General features: G+C 43.2%; 1 protein-coding gene across 1 annotated transcript in view; it reads left to right on the forward strand.

Annotated features, from left to right (window-relative positions):
* MAMDC2 (MAM domain containing 2) overlaps nucleotides 1-20,015 on the forward strand; it is a 138,731-nt gene that overhangs the window by 78,405 nt on the left and 40,311 nt on the right. The window contains exons 7-9 of the mRNA XM_044920595.1: nucleotides 3,566-3,659; nucleotides 9,663-9,806; nucleotides 12,793-13,058. Coding sequence (XP_044776530.1) covers nucleotides 3,566-3,659; nucleotides 9,663-9,806; nucleotides 12,793-13,058 — 504 coding nt within the window. The remainder of the gene's footprint in view (nucleotides 1-3,565; nucleotides 3,660-9,662; nucleotides 9,807-12,792; nucleotides 13,059-20,015) is intronic.

Genomic DNA, 20,015 nt, shown 5'->3' on the forward strand with positions numbered 1-20,015 from the left:
GGGGGAAGAAGAAGAAAAAAAAAGCCAACTTATTTTCTTCTTTCCTCCTTTACAGTATAAATAATGTCCTCAGTATTAGAAAGATTTATCATTGTGGCCCCAGTTTGAAACAAGGCTGGGTGCTTTAGTTTTAAAACTTTTTACAGTTACATGGGTGATAAATATCCAGTGCAGAAGAATTAGAAAATCCGGGAAAGCAAAACAAACTCAAACCACCCAGGCTGAGCCTGCAAGGATGAGAACACTAACATTTTGGTGTTCATCATTGCGGGCCTATTTTCTAAGCATGTATATTAATACATATCTCTTTTTATGTGTGTATTCCAGTACTTACAACAACCCAAAGTAGATAAAATTATCCCCACATTGCAGATAAGGAAGGAGGAAAAAGAGAGCCCAAGCAGTTTGCTATTTTTTATCTAGGTCACACAGCTGGTGAGTGCCAGGCACTTAGGAAAGTCCTGGACTCAAATCTGACCTAGAGCTGAAGGCAGAGGCCCAGCTCTGTCTGAGGACCCCAGAGGACCCCTAGAATCAGTGGGTGCAACATTGTGGTTGCGGATTTGGAGCTCTACATGGAGTCTTAGTTACCACAGGTTTGTTAACATCCCCTAGTTTGTGCTTTGTGCCTTTGGTAATAGCTCCTGTGGTTCCCTTTAGAGTGCGGAAGAGGTGGATTCTTCTCTGCATGCTTCTGGGTGGGGTCATTGGCTCACCTGACGTGGAGCGTCGGAGAGCGTTGGCATCGGATTGGTCGGTGACATGTTCTGTCTACTGAAGACAGGCCTGCCACTCTCCATACTCCCTTCAGATCCCCTCTGGCCCCCCCAACCCACAGCTCCAGAGAGAGCACCATGCCTTTTGCAGGCCGTGCGCCCTTTCCTATCCCCAAGTCTGACGAGGCCGTGGTTTGCTCTTGCAGCCCAGTGGAAAATTTTCTGAGTTTGGGTTATAAGGTGGAAAAGAAATGCACATACTGTTTCAGAAACTTTTCCTTCTATTAAAGTCAAATGAGTCACACACGCAGTGACGACAGTCTCTTTGCAAACTCCTTCCATCTGACCATAAACTCCCTGGGCAGGATTTGTATGAGTGAGACTTTGCTGAATTTTCTTTTATATCAGTGCTTGAAAAGTCGCAATTCTGGACACTACCCCGCTTCAATATGTATGCTTTTGGTCCTCATGTGCGTGCTTTTGCTCCAGCAATCTAACTCACGATGCTGCTACTGGAAATTGCCGCCAAAGGAACTAAATACTCTGCAGAACCCAGGGAATTTAATGTCACCAGATTCTCAAATGAATTTTAAAAAGGAAAGCAAACATCTGAGACCCCCTTTTCCGAACAAGAGGGAACATGCTGGCACATGGGCTGTGATTTACAAATTCTGATTGGAAGCATTCTCACCCCACCTACTCAGTAAGATCAAGCTCTGTCATTCACTTGATCAGCGAGCACCCTGAAAGTGAAACGTCGCGGACCTGTGCTATGTTTGTGGACTCCGTTGCCCCTTCTCACTGGTCCACATCTGTCCCCTTTGTTCCCAGCCCTCACCTTTGCCAGCAACAAATCTCCGTGGCCCCTCTTATATTTTGCAGAATCCAAGTGTCTATGGGACCATTGTTGTTAAGCTGAACTGGACCATCTCGTCCACACTCTTTCTTTCAAAACCAGAGACACTAAGACCTAGAGGAGGGAAGGAACCTGCTTGAGCTAATTAGCGGCTAAGTAGGCTCAAACCTGAATATGCGTTGAAGAGGGGGTCAACCTGGAGAAATCCGCATGAATTTAGTACAGAGCTCAGGATGCACCTGACTCCATGCTAGGGGCTTTATATATATATATTTCATCTCATTTAATCTCCTCAATAGTCCTACAATAACCCCCTACAAGGTAGGGGTTATTATGCCGGTTTTATAAATAACAAAGGCAAAGCCTTAAGAGGGTTAGCAAGGTATTTAAGGTCACCTAGCTAGTGACAGAAATGGGATTTGAACTCTAGTCTGTCTGCCTCCAAGACACCCTTCTCTTTAGAAGATGTTTGAAAATAGACACCTAGGGGTCAGATCTTGCCCACAGTGATTTGCCTGGCTGCTAGAGTGGTGGGTTGTGCGTCCCTTGTTCTTCCACGTTAGTTTTAGTGTTTGAATAAATCGCCAACACTGAAAAATCCAAAGATTTCCAGTAAAAATCTAGAGATCCAGTCCTCTTGATGATTTGGTAGGTCCAAACACATCAGGCCTGAACTCCTACATGTCAGCAATTGAGGAAGCGGAGTAGCAGGCGCCCCTTAAGACCAGGCTTGGGTTCCCCATTTCAGGACCGTCTGCACCCTGTCCTGCTGCATCACACCAAGCTCATGTCATGCATTCATGTCATCTGTCTGGCCTGAGTTTCAACCCCTGCCAACACTGCATCTTCTCGTGTTAATTCATTAGAGTGGGCTGCACACTGGGGCGGTTTTCCCACCATGCTCCCCACTGTGTGCAGAGCTGTGTGCATCCCTCCTGATCCCCATGGGCACAGGCAGAAGGTAGTCGATTGACCTCAGGGTGGAAGCTGGTGGCAGAGCAGGGAGAAACACGAAAGGGTTGAACTCATTAACAACCTCATGTTCTTTCTGACCATTTGGATGTACCTGGACATGCTAAAATGCTGACATCCATACCTAGAATTTGGGGCCTGATTTCGCCTTAGCAGACAGGTCATCCTCTTTGATTCTGCATGTTTGTCCAGAACCCTCACAGGGAATTTCTTTTTTATTTTTTTAAGATTTTATTTATTTATTTGACAGAGAGAGACACAGCGAGAGAGGGAACACAAGCAGGGGGAGTGGGAGAGGGAGAAGCAGGCTTCCCGCTGAGCAGGGAGCCCGATGCGGGGCTCGATCCCAGGACCCCGGGATCATGACCTGAGCCGAAGGCAGACGCTTAACGACTGAGCCACCCAGGCGCCCCTCACAGAGAATTTCATATGTGAAAAAGGGAAAGAACCCTGCTGGACCTTAGTTCTCTGTGAAGGGCAATTGGAGAGCCTGGCCTGCTTTCAGCAGGGAGCCTATTGTTTCTTCAATTGAAGGTCATCGTGCAAATTGTTGAGTCTGTGGTTCTGTCAGAGAGTGATATACACTCAAGTGAGGGGAAAAATCCACCAATAAAATACAACTTAGGGCTTAGTATTCCCTCCCCCTTCAAGAAACTGTGGATCAAGTCGGGAGCTGCCCTAGATTTAGGAACATGATTCCTAATCACTTATAACTTGCCATCACCTGACTTGCCGGCCACATCATTTTAAATCATAATTAAGAGGGGCCCCTGGATGATTCAGTCCATTGAGGGTCCAACTCTTGGTTTAAGCTCAGGTCATGCTCTCAGGGTCATGAGATCGAACCCCATGTCGGGCTACACGCTCAGTGTGGAGTCTGCTTGGGATTCACTCTCCCTCTGCCTCTCTCTCTCTCTCAAATAAATAAATCTTTTTAAAAAATCCATAAATCATAGTTAAGAGCTCTGAAGCCTGACAGAAAATATGTAAACCTGTAACAATCTGTCATCATTCCCTGCAGGTTATTTTTGAAGTTGCTTTCAATGGTCCTAAAGGAGGATATGTTGCTCTGGATGACATTTCTTTCTCTCCTGTTCACTGCCAGAATGAGACAGGTAAGCATTTTCTTTCTCTTCTGGCTCACATCTGGAATTTTCCTTTCTTGGTAGCTGCCTGGGGTCAGGACTTGATTTAATTCTTTCTAATTTTCTCACCTCTCCTGTTAACTCCTCCTTTGCAAAATTATTTAATCGAATAGTCATTTTTCTGCAACATTATGCTTTTTTTCCCCCTCACAGAGTGAATTTAAATTTTTTGACACCACAGGCCAGTTGTCATGTGTTAAGGAGCTTTGGCCATCCCTACCTACTACGTAATGAAAATTGAAGAATACGAACACATTCCCTCCCCATCTTTCTCTTTAAAGGATATCTTAGATCCATACACAGGTGGCTGAGTAGGTGGAAAAAACTCAAACTCTACCAAGTAGAATGATAAAAACTCTTTCTAATTTTATGTACCCAAGACCTATAAATGTCTCCATGTTTAAAGATGTTAATATTCGGTACATCGTCTCTATGAGAGTTTATGATATTTTTTATATCATGGACTTAATTTAATTTCTCTTTCTAAGTAAATCCTCAAATTCTTTTATCCTGGCCAATTTTGTAATTTCCATAAACTTGGTGTTTGGAAAAGAGAGGAAATTCTTACTTTCTGGGAAAACAAGTAAGCAAATCAATTCAAAGTAAATTAGAAAACAAATGTTCTAGGGGCACCTGGGTGGCTCAGTCGGTTAAGCGTCTGCCTTCAGCTCAGGTCATGATCTCAGCTCAGGGTCATCAGATCGTGCCCCCTGCTCAGCAGGGAGTCTGCTTATTTTCCCCCCCCAACCCCCTCCCCCCGGCTCATGCTCTCTCTCACTATCTCCCTCTCTCTCAAATAAATAAATATTTTTTTAAAAAAAGAAATGAGAAGACAACAAATGTTCTAGAATAAGAAGGATGACACTGTATTCATGATAACCCAGATAAATGCAATTGACCTTACCTTTTAGTGATTTTTTTTTTTGAGAGGCCCCAGGAAGACAGTGGTTGTCCCATCTTATTAATGAGCCCTCATTCTGAGTGCTTTAGAGCATGGGAAGTAAATTTTTGAACCTGGCGCTTGTAGTCTGACCTTCACTTAAGATAGAATTGGTGTCTAATTTCATATAGCTTCAGATATATTCTACAAGCAAGGGGACTGAGAAAGATAATATTTTCTACTTGAGCTAAAGTGTTACCCCCAAGTTAGAGAGAAACACTCTAATGTGCTAAAACCAAATATTTTTTACCAATTCTAATTTTAAAAAAGAAAAAAACAGCTAGTGAAACAGAACCAGACTAGATATGCGTATTTAAATATTTTCATTGAAATGATTTAATCCAAACTGTAACCCGAAGATTCAAAGAGTCTCTAAATTAGACAGAACACAGAAACCAACATTAATTTGCTTCTCAAAAATCTGACTGTGCCCTTATCTCATCAGCTAATATTTCAGTGATGTTAATAGTAATTTCACAACCTCTTTATCATTATTTTTGGAAAGTTTCTCCTCTTTGTCACTAGGCATTTACATTGAACTTTTCTATTTCCAAGTTATTCATAGGGGAGAAGAGGTGTTTATTCAGTATCTGCACGGGGTAGACGGTGGGGTGAAGAGGCAGGTGGGAGGTCACAGTATCTACTGAACCACCTTACAAGTAATGTTTGGAAACACTCTCCCTTTTTTAAAAAGATACAGAATCTGTGTGAGCGCTTTCCCAATGACTGGTGAAAAGAAAAGAAAGATTCCAGCAAAATTAGGACTATTTGTCTGTAAAATTCAGCCCACATACAGACCCTTCCTCTGCAGGGACCACCAACAATTCACATTTTCACATAATTAGGTTGGCCAGGCTCCATGCTGGTTTTCAGAACTTCCCCACCTGGCAGCTTTGCTTTAAAATGGTTTAATAGTGTGATCCTAGTGTTATGCTCCTGAGCCAGGACTTTGGATTCACATCCCTACCCTGCCACTTACCAACTGGGTGACCTTGGGCACGTTAACCTCTCTGAGATTCTGTTTCCACATTTGTGGGACGACGTTAGAAGAATCTGTTCTGCACAGTTAGGAAGATGATGAGTTCATGTCCGCGAAGGCCTTAGCAGAGTATGGAACACAGAAAACGCTTGTCCATGAGGCTTCATGTTATTTACTTAACTTTCAAAATACGCCTGTCCCTTCGCTGGGGACCAGAGAGTCAGATTGAAACTGAAGAGAACCAGCAAAGGGCACCGCCTTGGTGAAGGGGTGAGCAGTAGCCTGCTTGATGCCTTTCCTTCAGCAGCTGTGGGCCAGATTCTGAGTCTTAGACGCTGAGCCCTCCGTTTTTCATACTTCATCTCACATTTCACAAATAGTTTATGCCCTTCTGTTTCGTAACAGGTGCCAACATTTTTTTTCCTTATCTTGGCTAGCTCCAGACTTGTTGTCTCTGCTTTTCCCAGCTGGATCTAGCATTTTCTTCCCTCATCTCCCCAAGAAGGCTGAGACAGGAATTATTTCAACATATGAAGCATCTCGTTCCCACCATCTGGTTGGGCTTAGAGTTAATCCAGGCTCCCAACCTGGGACCCATCATAGAGTCACAGGTGTTAAATACCGGTGTCGTGTCACTCCCCAAGTATTCCCCCAGGATGCTGCCAGAGGACAGTGAGACCTCCCCACTCCACCTGCTTGAGGTAGGGCACTTCCCTTTCCAAGCCTCTTCCACCCACGACCTCCCCATCCACCACCACGTTTGGCCCAGCGCCTAGATTGTAGGAATAAGCTCTCCTTTTAGGCTGTAAATCCTTGAATGGCTGACAGGTGAATCCATGCACTTGTAGAGATCCCGTCTTGATGCCCAACCCCAAACTGAGAGCTCCCACTGCTATGCCATCTTCAGGCCCAATCTCCTCTCGGGGCCTCGGTCCAGCCCACCCCCAGGCCAGGGACTGGAAGGGTCCTGACACTCATGGATTCATGGATATACTCCTCAAAGGATGTCTGCCTGGGCCGAAATCCCAGTTACGCCCATTCCCTAACAACACACTGCCCGTTTGATGTCTGATTGGAAACCTGGCTCCGGGTGTTGCCTTGGTTACAGCTATAGTTGCCTTAGCTCGGACCTCAAGCGTCTCCACAGCCTGGTCAGTGGCCCAGCCCCTGCTCCAGCAAGACTGCTCCGTCTGGCGCCGGGTCCCACTCACTCTGTCTCCAAGCCAGCTTTGAGCAGTCTCAGCCTGCTTTCGGGCTGGCTCGTGCTAAAATAAAACCCCTGTGCCAGTTTAGCAGCCTACAGAGCACACTGCACCCTGCTGTCTTGAGCGTTACAGGGGCCGAGGATTGAAGAGGCTGCTGATGAGCATCTAGATCTCCGGGGCTGATGTGGAGTCCATCTCCATGAACTTCAGGATGAGCAATGCTGCCAAAGAGTCTTCTCAAAGGCAGCACCCTCCATCTGATTAGAATATCTTCAAAGCTTCTCATTTCTAAAAAGTTCAAATGTCAGAAAGCAAGTAATTAACTACATCTTATATTGTGATGCTTTTTGGTACCTTGTTCAAAGGGCCTTTCTCCCCCCCCACTTTTTTCTTTTTTTTCTGATCAACTGATGTTCAAGGGCTTCCAACTGCCTCTGATTCCTCCCTGCGCTTCAAACAGGTCATTAACGCTCAATCGTCATGGCCGCTCGGCCCGGATGCTCTGAAACAAGCCTTAAGCAAAGGCTTTCCATCCACCCCCGATCTCTGGCGAGCTCATTTTGGGTCACAAACAGGCCCTCTGGCCCCGTCTTCAGGAATTAGACGCTGTCTCATAGCAGAAGCAGCACTCTGGGTGAAAAAGATTTAGGTTTTCAGTGATGCTTTTGAGATTTTCTTTTTATCAGACCTTCTCAGGACCCCAGACAAATCCATTTCAAGGACCAGGTATTTAGCAAAGGACTATCATCGCATTCTCAGAAACATCTTTTCTGCATGACTCAGTTTGTCACCATGGATAGAACTGAGCCGTGCTTCCTTTTAAGTTTTAATACCACCTCTCGCCTCTCCTGCACACCTTATGACTGGGTTATGGTTCTTTTGTGGCCGCCCAGGGGTATACTCCTTGGGATATATCCCTCATGAGTGATTTCACTGACCTGCCATTCTCTTTGCGAATGGCTTTTGGGAGCCAGACGGCCATCTGTAGATTGTGGGTTTTCATCTACTTTTTCATTACCATGTAGCAGAGGGACAACTAAGACTGGAGACCAGTATGGGGTTTCCCCTGGTCGCAAATATGCATTAGGGGGGCTGGTGTCAAAGGAGGCTTGTCTTTATGACATCATACTCATTTTTCGAAGACTTCATCTTCATGGCTTAAAGATACTCCCTGGTGCTCCCAGAGCCAGGCACAGCAATGTGTGGGTGAACCCACCAACCTTAGAGCACTGAGAATGCTCTTCACTTCCTTTTCTCCACTCTGGTTCGTCAGGGTGCTCGCTTTGCACACTTGCAAGGCCCTGTCACCTGAGATATATTCGGGATTCAATTATATAGGAACATTTTGTTCTTATTCTTTTTTTGTTTTTTTAAGGTGGTGTTGGTCACTTTTTTTTAAATTTAGTATTTTAAAAACTTTATGTTTGTATCATTTTCAACTCAGACAGAATTTGCAAGAATACTATAAAGAACTCTCCTAGACTCTTCACTCAGATCTACAAATTGTTAACATTTTGCCACATTTGCCTTATCAACCATGTAAGAATAAGTTGCAGACATTATGCCCCTTTACCCCTAAATACTTCAGTGTGTATTTTCTAAAACCAAACACATTTTCCACATGCTATCAGATAATTATAAAGTTCAGGAAATTTGGCACTGATACAATATTATTAACTAATCCATGGCTTACATGCTAATTTCACCAGTTGTCCCAATACTGTCTTTTATGGCTCTTTGTTTTCTTGGACCAAGAGTGAATCTCAGGTGCTTTATAGCATTTGGTTGTCATGCCTCTTTCATCCCCTTTAATCTGGGCCAGCTTCTCAGCCCACTTGACTGTTTTCTTGCTTTGGAAATTCAGGAATTGAGAGTATAGTGAGTTTTTGTCCATAAACAGCTCCCTGTTTCATCAGGTCACTGCTTCCAGAACTCAAATGTGTCTCTGGAGGTGACTTCACAGTTATTCAAAACAGTGCCCTCTTTATCTGGCCCTAAAAGCTTAGACCAGTGTATGTCAGCATGCGGAATGGATCACAGTTGGCTACATTGAATGTGTCCCAAACTGTGGCAGTCACATCTCCTCTGGACTCAGATAATCTGAACAGTGAGATTTACAATCACTTGTTGCTGTACCAAGTTATTCTCAAAAGAGCAGATATCTTTTATGTTTCATTCCCTCCAGGCAATCTGGAATGAGGTGGTATTTATAGACCAGGGTAAATGATATCAGAACTCAGCAAAAGCCAAAATAATAGCAGTATGGGTGATGACATTGGTGTGACTTTTTGAACAGCGTGATTTATACTGAGCAATGATTTTCTTTAAGCAGGTTGGCTCCTACTACTAATGTCAATTATAAATAGATAGCAGCTGTGCTGGTGACACAGAGATTGATCAACAAAGGAAAATTATTTCTGGAAAATATTATTTCTAAAATACCTGTCTTAGAGAAAAATTAAGAATTCCTTAAAATCTTTACCTTTTTCTCTCTTTAATTTTCTATGAATGAGTTTTGAATTGTGAAGAAGTATGTGAGTAATTGCTCCCAGTCTTTATATTATGAAAGGAAATTTCTTTTGAAGTCTGATACTTCTTTATTTTTTATAGAGAGTGTGAACAGAGCTCCTTCCCTCCATCCCTTAAGGGAGGAAAAGAACAATTTTCCTGTCATGCTGAGATGTTATTTTGATGCTAACCTGTCAGCATGCCATTAGGGTAAAAATATTTTGTTGTGGTTTATTTATTCAGTCTCCCTGGCACAAATGTGTATGTATTTGTCAACCAGTTGATGTAGCCCTTTGAGACTCTAGGGTCTGGTGCTTTAACTTTGGTTCTCCTTTGTTCAGAGCTTCCCTTCAGTGCCGTGGAAGCCAGTTGCAATTTTGAGGAAGATCTCTGCAACTTTTATCAAGATAAAGAAGGTCCAGGCTGGAGCCGGGTGAAAGTAAAACCAAACATGTATCGGGCCGGAGACCACACATCAGGCATCGGTAAATCAGAAGTCTGTGCATGTGGGGACCCTGGGGGTGGGGGTACTATTCATGCTCCATCTGCTATTCTTACTCCACATCACTTAAGATGGCCACTTAAAAAAAAAAGGCAACTGTAAAGAAGTAAAAACGATTGGTAATCTTGTGTTTGGCCATTTTAAAAAAAAAAAAAAGGCATTTAAGTTGCTATGCTAGCACGACTGTCTGCCAGTTCTTTAAACAGCCAAACCTTTGGAAATTATCTCGCTCTTCCCTTTAGATAGAGCAGTGCCTTTAAAAAGCTATTAGATTCCAATTACGTGAAACATCCAGAAGAGGCAAATCCATAGAGACAGAAAGCCGATTCTTGATGGCCAGGGGCTAGGGAGTTACTGTTTAATGGGTATAGAGTTTCCTTTTGGGGTGATGAAAATATTTTGGAGCGGGATAGTGGTGATGGTTGCCCAGCACTGTGAATGTACTAAATGCCACTGAATTGTATACTTTAAAGTGGTTAAAATAGTAAATTTTATGTTATGTATATGTTACTCAATGAAAAATATTTTGTGAGGCAATAAAAGCTATAAAAAACTATTGGAAGATGTTGGGGGGGCACTTGATGGTTATGTCTACAAGGAACTGTAAGAAACCAGTTTGAGCTCCCCTGTATAAGGATTATCTACCTAATCACTTGGATGGCATCCCCTGTGAAGCCCACTCCCGTAGATTCTGCTGCAAAGAGCTTGGTTTTCAAGGGTTAGTGTCTTATTCATTTATTCAATGGCTATTTATACCCTGGGCACTGGGGTGTGCTTACCATACACTAAGGAAACTTATGTTTCAGAGCACCTTACTTGCACAGGCCCTGGGAAGGGCCTTGAAAGGGGCCCTCACAATTTTATACTTGATTACATGATTACTTTATACATGATTACAATCATGAATTCTTTTCTTAGAGGTGGCTTAACTTGTAGAAATACAGGCACTACAAAAACCTATAGTCATTGGCCAAACTAACTCCTGGGGGATATGCTAGTGAACAAATCAGGTCCTGCCCTCACTGGCTAACAATCATTTCAACGGGCAAGAGAAATGTTAGACAAATATACACACAAATAAACTTCGAATTACACATTGTGGCACTTGCTATGGAAGAAATGAAGAGTGGGCTCTGAGAGAGAATAGGGGAGAGATCCTGAGAAGGCTTTTCTGCGGGGAGAGAGCATTAGCTGGGAGAGTGGGAGGAATCCAGGCAGAGGGAACAGCATCTGTGAAGGTCTTGAGTATGGAAAGAGCTGGACAACCCAAGCAATGAGAAGGTTAGTGTGGCTGCACCATGGGCAGGAGAGTGGAGGAATATGGAGTTAGGACATACACCGTGGGTGTGGCAGGCCAGAGTGAGCTTTTGGGATTTTTTTATAAAGGAAATGAGAAACCATCAAAAGGTTTTAAGTAGAAGAAGAGTAGAATTAAATTCAGGTTTCAAAAATGTTGTTCTGGCTATGGCCACCCATGTTAGTCTGCTCGGTGGCCAAAACAAAATATCACAGACTGGGTGACCTGAAAAGCAGAAATGCATTTTTTTCACAGTTCTGGAGCTGGAAGCCCAAGATCGAGATGCTGTCAGGGTTGATTTCTGGTGAGACCTCTCTGCCTTGTGGCACCTTCTCATTGGGTCCTCATGGCCTTTACTCTATGTGTACCAGTGGAGAGAGAGAGAGAGCTCTCTGGTGTCTCTTCCTCTTCTTATAAGGACATCAGTTCTACGGAATTAAGGCCCCACCCTTATAACTTCATTTAATTACCTCCTTAAAGGCCCAATCTTCAAATAAAGTTGCATTGGAAATTAGGGTCTCAACCAATGGATTTAGGGGGGACACAACTCAGTCCATATCACCACTCATGTGAAATAACCCAAGAACCTTTTGCCAGATGAATTAAATCATTGGGTAGAACCAAACTAAGCACAAAGACTGAGGCGATCAAAGGAAAATGGATGGGGGAGGAGCATAAAAAGGAAAGAAAGAAAAGCAGGTGTTATTTTCTTTTCTACCCAGGCTTTCTAGGATACATGGATCTGTTTTAAGTTTACCATGGGGGTGGTGGAGGAGCAGGGAGAGGAGGTTCTTGACCTTATGTTTCTTTTTTCTTATTTAAAAGAAATAAGTATTCTTCCTTGGACCCTTTTCTTGCACAGAGAGGGTACTTGAGAGATCTTTTCTGGTCGAATGGCAGACTGAAACAGAATAGATCTGGGGGAACGACACAATTCAGTCCATAACAATACTCCTGTGAAATAACCAAAATTCCAAGGACTGCCAGATCAGCCTGTGCTCTCTCTATCTCCGCTGGTCGCTGCAGAGATAAGAAGGAAAAATCTGTCCCAGGCCTAACGTTCACTAGGACCCAGTACTAAGTACTCAGTCTGTGTCACCTGATTGACCCAGGCAGCTGGAGCCCCAAGATGATTTCATCCCTTTTGTTTCATGAAAAACACAAACCCTAACTGATGACTGGCTTCTGAGCATATGCAGATGGGAATCTATACTGGTTTATGAAGTTTACTTAGAACTGGAGAAGTTTTATCGGTAATAGAGTTGCAGGATATATCTATCACTTAAGCCACAGATATTACAAAATGCATTCTATCATTTAAAGCCTATAGGAATAGTCTCTGGTGGCAAATCCCATTACTTTTTTTTTTATTCTTATGTTAATCCCCATACATTACATCATTAGTTTTAGATGTAGTGTTCCCTGATTCATTGTTTGTGCATAGCACCCAGTGCTCCATGCAGAATGTGCCCTCCTCAATACCCACCACCAGGCTAACCCATCCTCCCACCCCCCTCCCCTCTAGAACCCTCAGTTTGTTTTTCAGAGTCCATCATCTCTCATGGTTCATCTCAAATCCCATTACTTTTAACCAAATTTTCCCACTTGATCATCTGGGCTAGAGGATTTAAGTTTGTCATTGCTGATAGCTGAATGTTTTGCCTGTTCGCAGGGTACTACTTGCTGGCCAACACAAAGTTTACATCGCAGCCTGGCTACATCGGAAGGCTCTACGGTCCCTCCCTGCCAGGAAACTTGCAGTATTGTCTACGTTTTTATTATGCCATCTATGGGTTTTTAAAAATGAGTGACACCCTGGCAGTTTATATCTTTGAAGAGAACCACATAGTTCAAGAGAAAATTTGGTCTGTGCTGGAGTCTCCAAGGGGTGTTTGGATGCAAGCCGAAATCACCTTCAAGAAACCCATGCCTTCCAAGGTATAGTAGAACCAGCGCAACACCTTGACCCTTTGTTCATCTTGGGTTTCTGGGCCGGGTTAGTGAATTTCCGTTTAATATTTTCAACTGGAGATGTGTTATTTTTCTTCTGACAGCCCCACCGCTACACTCTACCCGAGCCGTGCACAAGTTATATTATCTACAGGTTGTTTTCAGTTTTCTATGTCTCAGAATAATGGCCACCTAGAGTGTTTGCTTGTTTATTTCTTAGATTCCCTGAGAATAGACCAAAGACAGAGAATGCATGAATAGTCCAAGTTCAAAAGCTAAACTTTAATTTGAAGCCCCAATTATCCTCTCTCTCAATCTGTCACACACGCAAAGACACACGCGCGCCCACACGCACATAGGAGTACTAATTACTTTACTATAATTTATAATACTAAATTACTTTAAAAGGGTGAAATCAGTGAGCCTGGTTTTACACTGAGGCTTTAAGGTCAACAACTTGGGTTAACAAGGTAGAGAAGCTCAGTAAAAAATGAGAGCCAACCCAGACAGAATTTATGTAAGGGTACCATCAGCAGCTGATTTTTATAACAATGAGAATACAAAGAGCTCTTCACTGCAAGGGGAATATAAAAGAAAACTATAATCTCCCAAGTTTAACACTCCTAAACTTAAGGAAGTTTTACCGAAGTAATAAATTCTGTCAACTACAACCCAAATATGAAACCAGTATGGGAAAATCCATTTTGTTTCAGCCCATCATTCAACCAGAAAATGTCTTTCAAGTATTCGGTCTGAGCAAGAATGGGCTCAAAAAAGGATAAGAAAGGTCCCTTTCTTCAAACAGATGAAACATACAATGGGAGTTCAAAACATACTGCTGAATGAATGGATCAATCAGTTGATCATGTTTGTTAACCAGGAATTACTCAAAGTCCAGACTCCCTAGGGGAGGATACAAACCTGGAAGAGTAGTAGAACCTTCTTCACAAATGTCAATGGCTTGAGCTTCTCTTAGTTATACCCATCCAGGCAGAATATAACTTCATCCATCTATAATTTCCTGCTAAAGAAATTTGGCACACCATTCCCGTCATAATGATCCTTGGTTACTTTTAGTCCATTGCAATACCCACCAGGGCATGATTCAGTTTTCACAGTGATCAATCAAAGATCTTTGAAAATCTTTACAAAGTTCTTTTCCATTGTTAATAGCAGCAAGAAGAAATTGTGATTATAATGACATGGCAGCCTCTGTGACTGACTGACTTCTTTATTTTTTAAGATTTATTTGTTTATTTTAGAGATCATGAGTGGGGGGAGGGGCAGAGGGAGAGGGAGATGGAGAGAATCTCAAGCAGACTCCCCCGCCCTCCGAGCTGCTGAGCATAGAGCCCAGTGTGGGGATCGATCTCACAACCCTGAAATCATGACCTGAGCTGAAATCAGAAGTCAGACTCTCAACCAGCTGAGCCACCCAGACACCCCCGTGACTTACCGACTTCTAAAAAGGGTTGACCCAAGTTACAATACCGCTAGCAGAACATAAGCATGCAAGTTTTATCACAGTCTCATAGATATAGTTCATATTATTGTTATGCTAATTAAACAGGTAGTGTTATTGCAGGTCTCCCCTTCTTAACTCTGTTATACTTTGATCACATGACTAAAGTGAGATACTTTGTTCACCCCCTGGGTAATAGAGGAATCTAGTTGGTGTTTCTGGTGCCAAGGCCCTACTCCTTCCTAGTCTAAACTCATGCTCTTTAATCTTATTGCCTCGCCAATTCTAAACATTTCCTGAGTGAGCCTATCTTTCCGTAAATGTCATCTGACCTTTGCAGTGTCATTGAATTTCCTCTTTGATCTGTTAGTCCTAGAGGTATCTAAGCCTCTCTGCACCTCTTAGGGATCCCAAAGGCTTAAATTGTTTCCCCATTGCCAGTTATTTAACTCTGGCAAGTGGTTTTGGTAATACACACAAATACACACACACGTACCAGATTCACATAATTAGGGATGCACCAGAAAGTAAGGAAATTTTTGTTATACTCCATACCGTGTTTTGCTAATGTTTTTTATTTTTATTTTTAAAATTTAATTTAATTTTATTGTTATGCTAGTCACCATACAATACATCATTAGTTTTTGATGTAGTGATCCACAATTCATTGTTTTCATATAATACCCAGTGCTCCATGCAATACATGCCCTTCTTAATACCCACACTCCCCACCCCCCTTCCCTCTAAAACCCTCAGTTTGTTTCTCAGAGTCCATAGTCTCTCAGGGTTCATCTCCCCCTCTGATTTCCCCCCCTTCATTTTTCCGTTCCTTCTCCTAATGTCCTCCATGCTAGTCCTTGCTAATGTTTCTTAAAAGGTGGGGGATATAATAAGCATTTTATTCATTTGGCTTTCATTTGTTTATTCATTCATCCATTCATTCCTTTATTCAACCAGAATTTATTAGATACATGCTCAGTGCAGCGGATATAAAGATGAATGAGGCTCAGACCTTGCCCTTGAGGAGGAGATCACAGATGATAGAAGATTAAGCTACAGATATGTAAGCAACTAACAACAGTACAATCTCACTGTCTCACGGAAGGGTCACATAGAGAAAAATAGAGTAGTTCTACTAATTGGACACATAAAAGATAATGACACGTAGAGGCCCAGCTGGGCTGGTGTGTGGACGGTTAGGTTCAGGCCATCTGGATTCTAATTCCTGCTCATACCCCCACCCACTGCACTTCACCCTGTCCCCCCATATCCTCTACTCACACACATGCTCCTTTCTTTTTTTTTCTTTTTTTTTATTATGTTATGTTAGTCACCATACAGTACATCATTAGTTTTTAACGTAGTGTTCCCTGATTCATTGTTTGCGTATAACACATGCTCCTTTAGAGGGCATCAGGGCTCTTACCTGATACCCATGGATGGGAGCAAGCCCCCCAGCCAATGGGATGTCCTGGACAACTTGCCCTTTTCCTCTTTGGCTGGCTCCCAGCCCCTCCCAGCAGCTGCTCAGTTCCCGACCACGTGAGGAAAAATGGATCTGGACCCAGTGGGGGGGGGCAGGGACGTTCTTTCAGCCTTGGAATGAACCAGTCATGGATCAGGCCCCAGTGACCATGAGGAGAAGGTACAGTTCAACACCAGAAAACTCTGGACACATGTCTGAAGGTGGCTTGTAGTTTTTGGCAGGTCCCTGCTAAACAGAACCAGCTCCTCAGAGAGTGAGGGAGCCATCTGACGGCCACCACAGGGACATGCACTAAAGGCAGGAAACTAGTTGACGTACTTATGTAACATATATAGGTGGCAGTAAGGTGCAAATGGTGTTTCAGGGAAAGGATACAATGAAAAGTCAGAGTTGCCCTTACTACTCCCTTCCCCCGAATTCAAACTCCAATGGCACTTCTTTTTCTGGTGGTTTTCTTCCTGATTTGGGGATATTTTCCTCTTCAATTTTAAATATTGTATTTCCACCTCCGTTTCTTGATTCATTAACTTGAATAGTGTTCCCTGCTATGAAAGATAAGGACTTTAACTTATTTATACTATTCCTTCTCCTTTTCTCTCTTCTCACAATTTTTAGTTATATTTTGTTTTTAACTTTTAGTGCTCTTTACAACTTGAATACACTTAACTTCTATGTTTGGACCCATCAACTCTAGATAGTGTCTCTTAACAGCCTTGTATGTAGGATGAATGAATCCTCACCTCTACATTTCCCTTCACGTCTCTTGCCCCTCCTCTCATCCACATCTCTCAGCCGTACAATGACTTTCACATTGTCACAGCTAATAATATTTATGTTCCTACAGTGGAGACTTCTGGTTCTGCCAGTGGCTGGATTTCCCAGTGTGGGCCGCCTTGGCATTTGGAAGAGGACGGTTCTGCCTTTGGGGAGGGGCATCCTTCACAATACTGGGCTTTTCCCATCTGCAATTAATGCAACCCCAAATTATTTCCACACATTTCCAAATGGCCCCAGAAGTGCCAAACCATCCTTGGATGAGAACCATTGGTCTGTAAGTTGATTCTGAAAATTGAAATGAAATCCTAACCTTACCTACAGTCCACTCTTGCCATGCTCCCATCTTTGCTCTGCCTGGCAGCCGAATTTTCATGAGCAAACCAGTCGCCAACCCCCCACCCCACCCCGAAGTAACCCTTCGGCTTCCTGTGCTCTTAGGGAAGTGACCCTCTGTGCTCTTATAGCAGCCCCCTCCTCAGCTTCGCCTCCTGCTCTCTCTATTCCAACCAGCCTTTATGGACTTTGCAATCTTAGGACTTTTTAAAATTGAGGTGTAGGGGCGCCTGGGTGGCTCAGTCGTTAAGCGTCTGCCTTCGGCTCAGGTCATGATCCCGGGGTCCTGGGATCGAGCTCCGCATCGGGCTCTCTGCTCCGCGGGAAGCCTGCTTCTCCCCCTCCCCCTCCCCCTGCTTGTGTTCCCTCTCTCACTGTGTCTCTCTCTGTCAAATAAATAAATAAAATCTTTAAAAAAAATAAAAAAATAAAATTGAAGTGTAATTGAGATATAGCATTATATAGGTTTCAGGTGTAGAGTATAACGATTCAATATTTGTACATACTGTGAAATAATCACCACAGTACATCTAATGTATCACCACACAGTTACAAATTTTTTCCCTGTGATGAGAACTTTTAAGATCTACACTCTTAGCAACTTTTAAATATGCAATATAGTATTGTTACCTATAGTCGCCACACTGTACATACATTCCCAGGACTTCATAATTTTATAACTGCAACTTTGTACCTTTTGACCACTTCCATTCCTTTCAGCCACTCTCTGCCCCCCTCACCTCTGGCAACCACCAATTTGTTCTCTGTGTCTATGTGCTTGGGTTTCTTTTCTTTTTTTTTTTTTAGATTCCACATATAAGTGAGATCACATGACATTTGCCTTTCTCTTATTTCTCTTAGCATTTCTCAAGGTCTGTATTGTTATAAATGGCAAGATTTTGTCCTTTTTCATGGCTGAATGATATTCTCTTATTCTTATAAATCTGTTTCTTCCTTACTTTTTGCATCTGAAACCCCAAACCTAGCAGCTACTTGAATCACAATTGCTCACTAATTGCTGTGGGACTACTCTCAGGTTCTGACTTTTGAGCAGTGCTTATTGACCCTCATCACGATCACCAGGAAGCTTTTAAAATATTCACTGTCCATCTCTCTTCCTATAAAGAGATAACTTTCGTGAGGACAGAGACCTTGTCTGTCTTGGTCATTTCTGTATCTATAGCATCTATCACTGTGCCAGATGCCACACAGATAACCAGGGACATTTTGTTCGATAAATTTAGTTGGGTATCTATGTGGACAATAAATAAGTAGATGAATAATGAAAAGAACAATGAAAAATGATTTTAAAAATGAACGAGTGGACTTTCTAAGGCTAGTAAGTGGCAGAGCAAGGTTTTACCCATGTCTATCCAGCTCTGAAGCCTGCCCTTTGTCACAGGTTTTTATTATTTTTTAGACGTATTTGTTTATTTGAGTGACACAGAGAGATGGGGGTGGGGTTGGGGGGACAGGGAGAGAGAAAATCCCAAGCAGACTCTGCACTGAGTGCAGAACCCAATGCAGGGCTCGACCCCATGACCCCAAAATCATGACCTGAGCCGAAACCAAGAGTTGGATGCGTAACCGACTGCTCCACCTAGATGCCCCTGGCACAGATGTCTTTAGTGCTCGAGGTTTCTACCCAGTCTTGGAGAAGGCTCGAGCATCTGCAGAAAGTGAGGCTCCCCAGTGTGGCTTGGGACATAGGCACCTTCTATTATTTTATGTAATTCTTTCCACATTCCTGCAAGGGAAGTGAGGTATTTCCTTTTAGTGTCCTGGCATCCTAGATGCAGAGTTACACAGACCCAAGGTCATGTTCTGCCAGAAATGAATGCACAAGCTCAGAGCTTACTGCACTCTTGCAGGGAGGAAACTTCTCTGCCTCTCATGCCCTCATCACCCCATTCCTAAAGCTGCTCAATTGTGAGTAGTCGGGGCCCAACTCAGAGAGTGAACGGCTATGTTTTCATCCCTGTTCCCTGGCTTGCAAGCTTTGTCTTTGGGTTTTGACTACACCTGGATTAATCCTGGTCCTAATTCTCACTGGTGGAAGTGTTGTGGAGATATGTTTGAGTCTCTATGCTACATATTCAAAATCATGACAACAATGACCCGTTCCATTTGCACTGCTAGTTAGTGTAACCTGCTTTCATGAAGGAATCATGTGAGCCCAGAACTGAGCTGAGTGAGAGGCAGCGTGGGCCTCGAAGAAGTCAGAACTGTTGGCCTCTCCCCACGTGTTTCTCTTCCGTCACTCCTAATACATATGCACGGCCTCACCTGGGCCTTCCCAGATGCCTTCCACTCTGGATGCTGCCATTCCTTTCCTTCCCCTAGCGGTTCTTACCCAACCTATGTTAAGGACAATGGGCTGGTTCAATTAATAACTCCCTGCTATTTCCATAGACCGTCTAATGTTTGATGGAAACTATAATATATAGCTCTGTTTAAGGAATGGTAAGAATGGCAACAATTCCCCTGAGGCCATTCTAGCAAAGTAGCCATATGGACGGATTCTGTCTGATGTTGTCACAGCTGCCTACAACAGGAACTTCCATAGAACGCTTTCCGTGTGCCGGGCACCGTGCTAAGCACTCAGTGTGCGTTGCCTCATTTGATGCTTGTGCCGTCCTAGGAAGAAGGCAGCCCCACTTAACCGATGAGGAAAGCTCAGGCAGAAAATTAAGGACAGTGTTCAATAGTGCACAGAGCTGGCAGAGCTGAGAGGTAAATCCAGATCTTTATGAATTCAGAATCCATGTTTTTTATACCAGGCCGTTTTGCACCCCCAGCCCTCTCCTGGCTGAAGGCATAGGATCAGGCCAGAAAGAGAACCCAGCCCTAACTCAAGATTTGTGAAAATTTCTAGCGCTTTATCATT

This window comes from Neomonachus schauinslandi, chromosome 13 (genome assembly GCF_002201575.2).
Source record: "Neomonachus schauinslandi chromosome 13, ASM220157v2, whole genome shotgun sequence".
Lineage (NCBI taxonomy): Eukaryota > Metazoa > Chordata > Mammalia > Carnivora > Phocidae > Neomonachus > Neomonachus schauinslandi.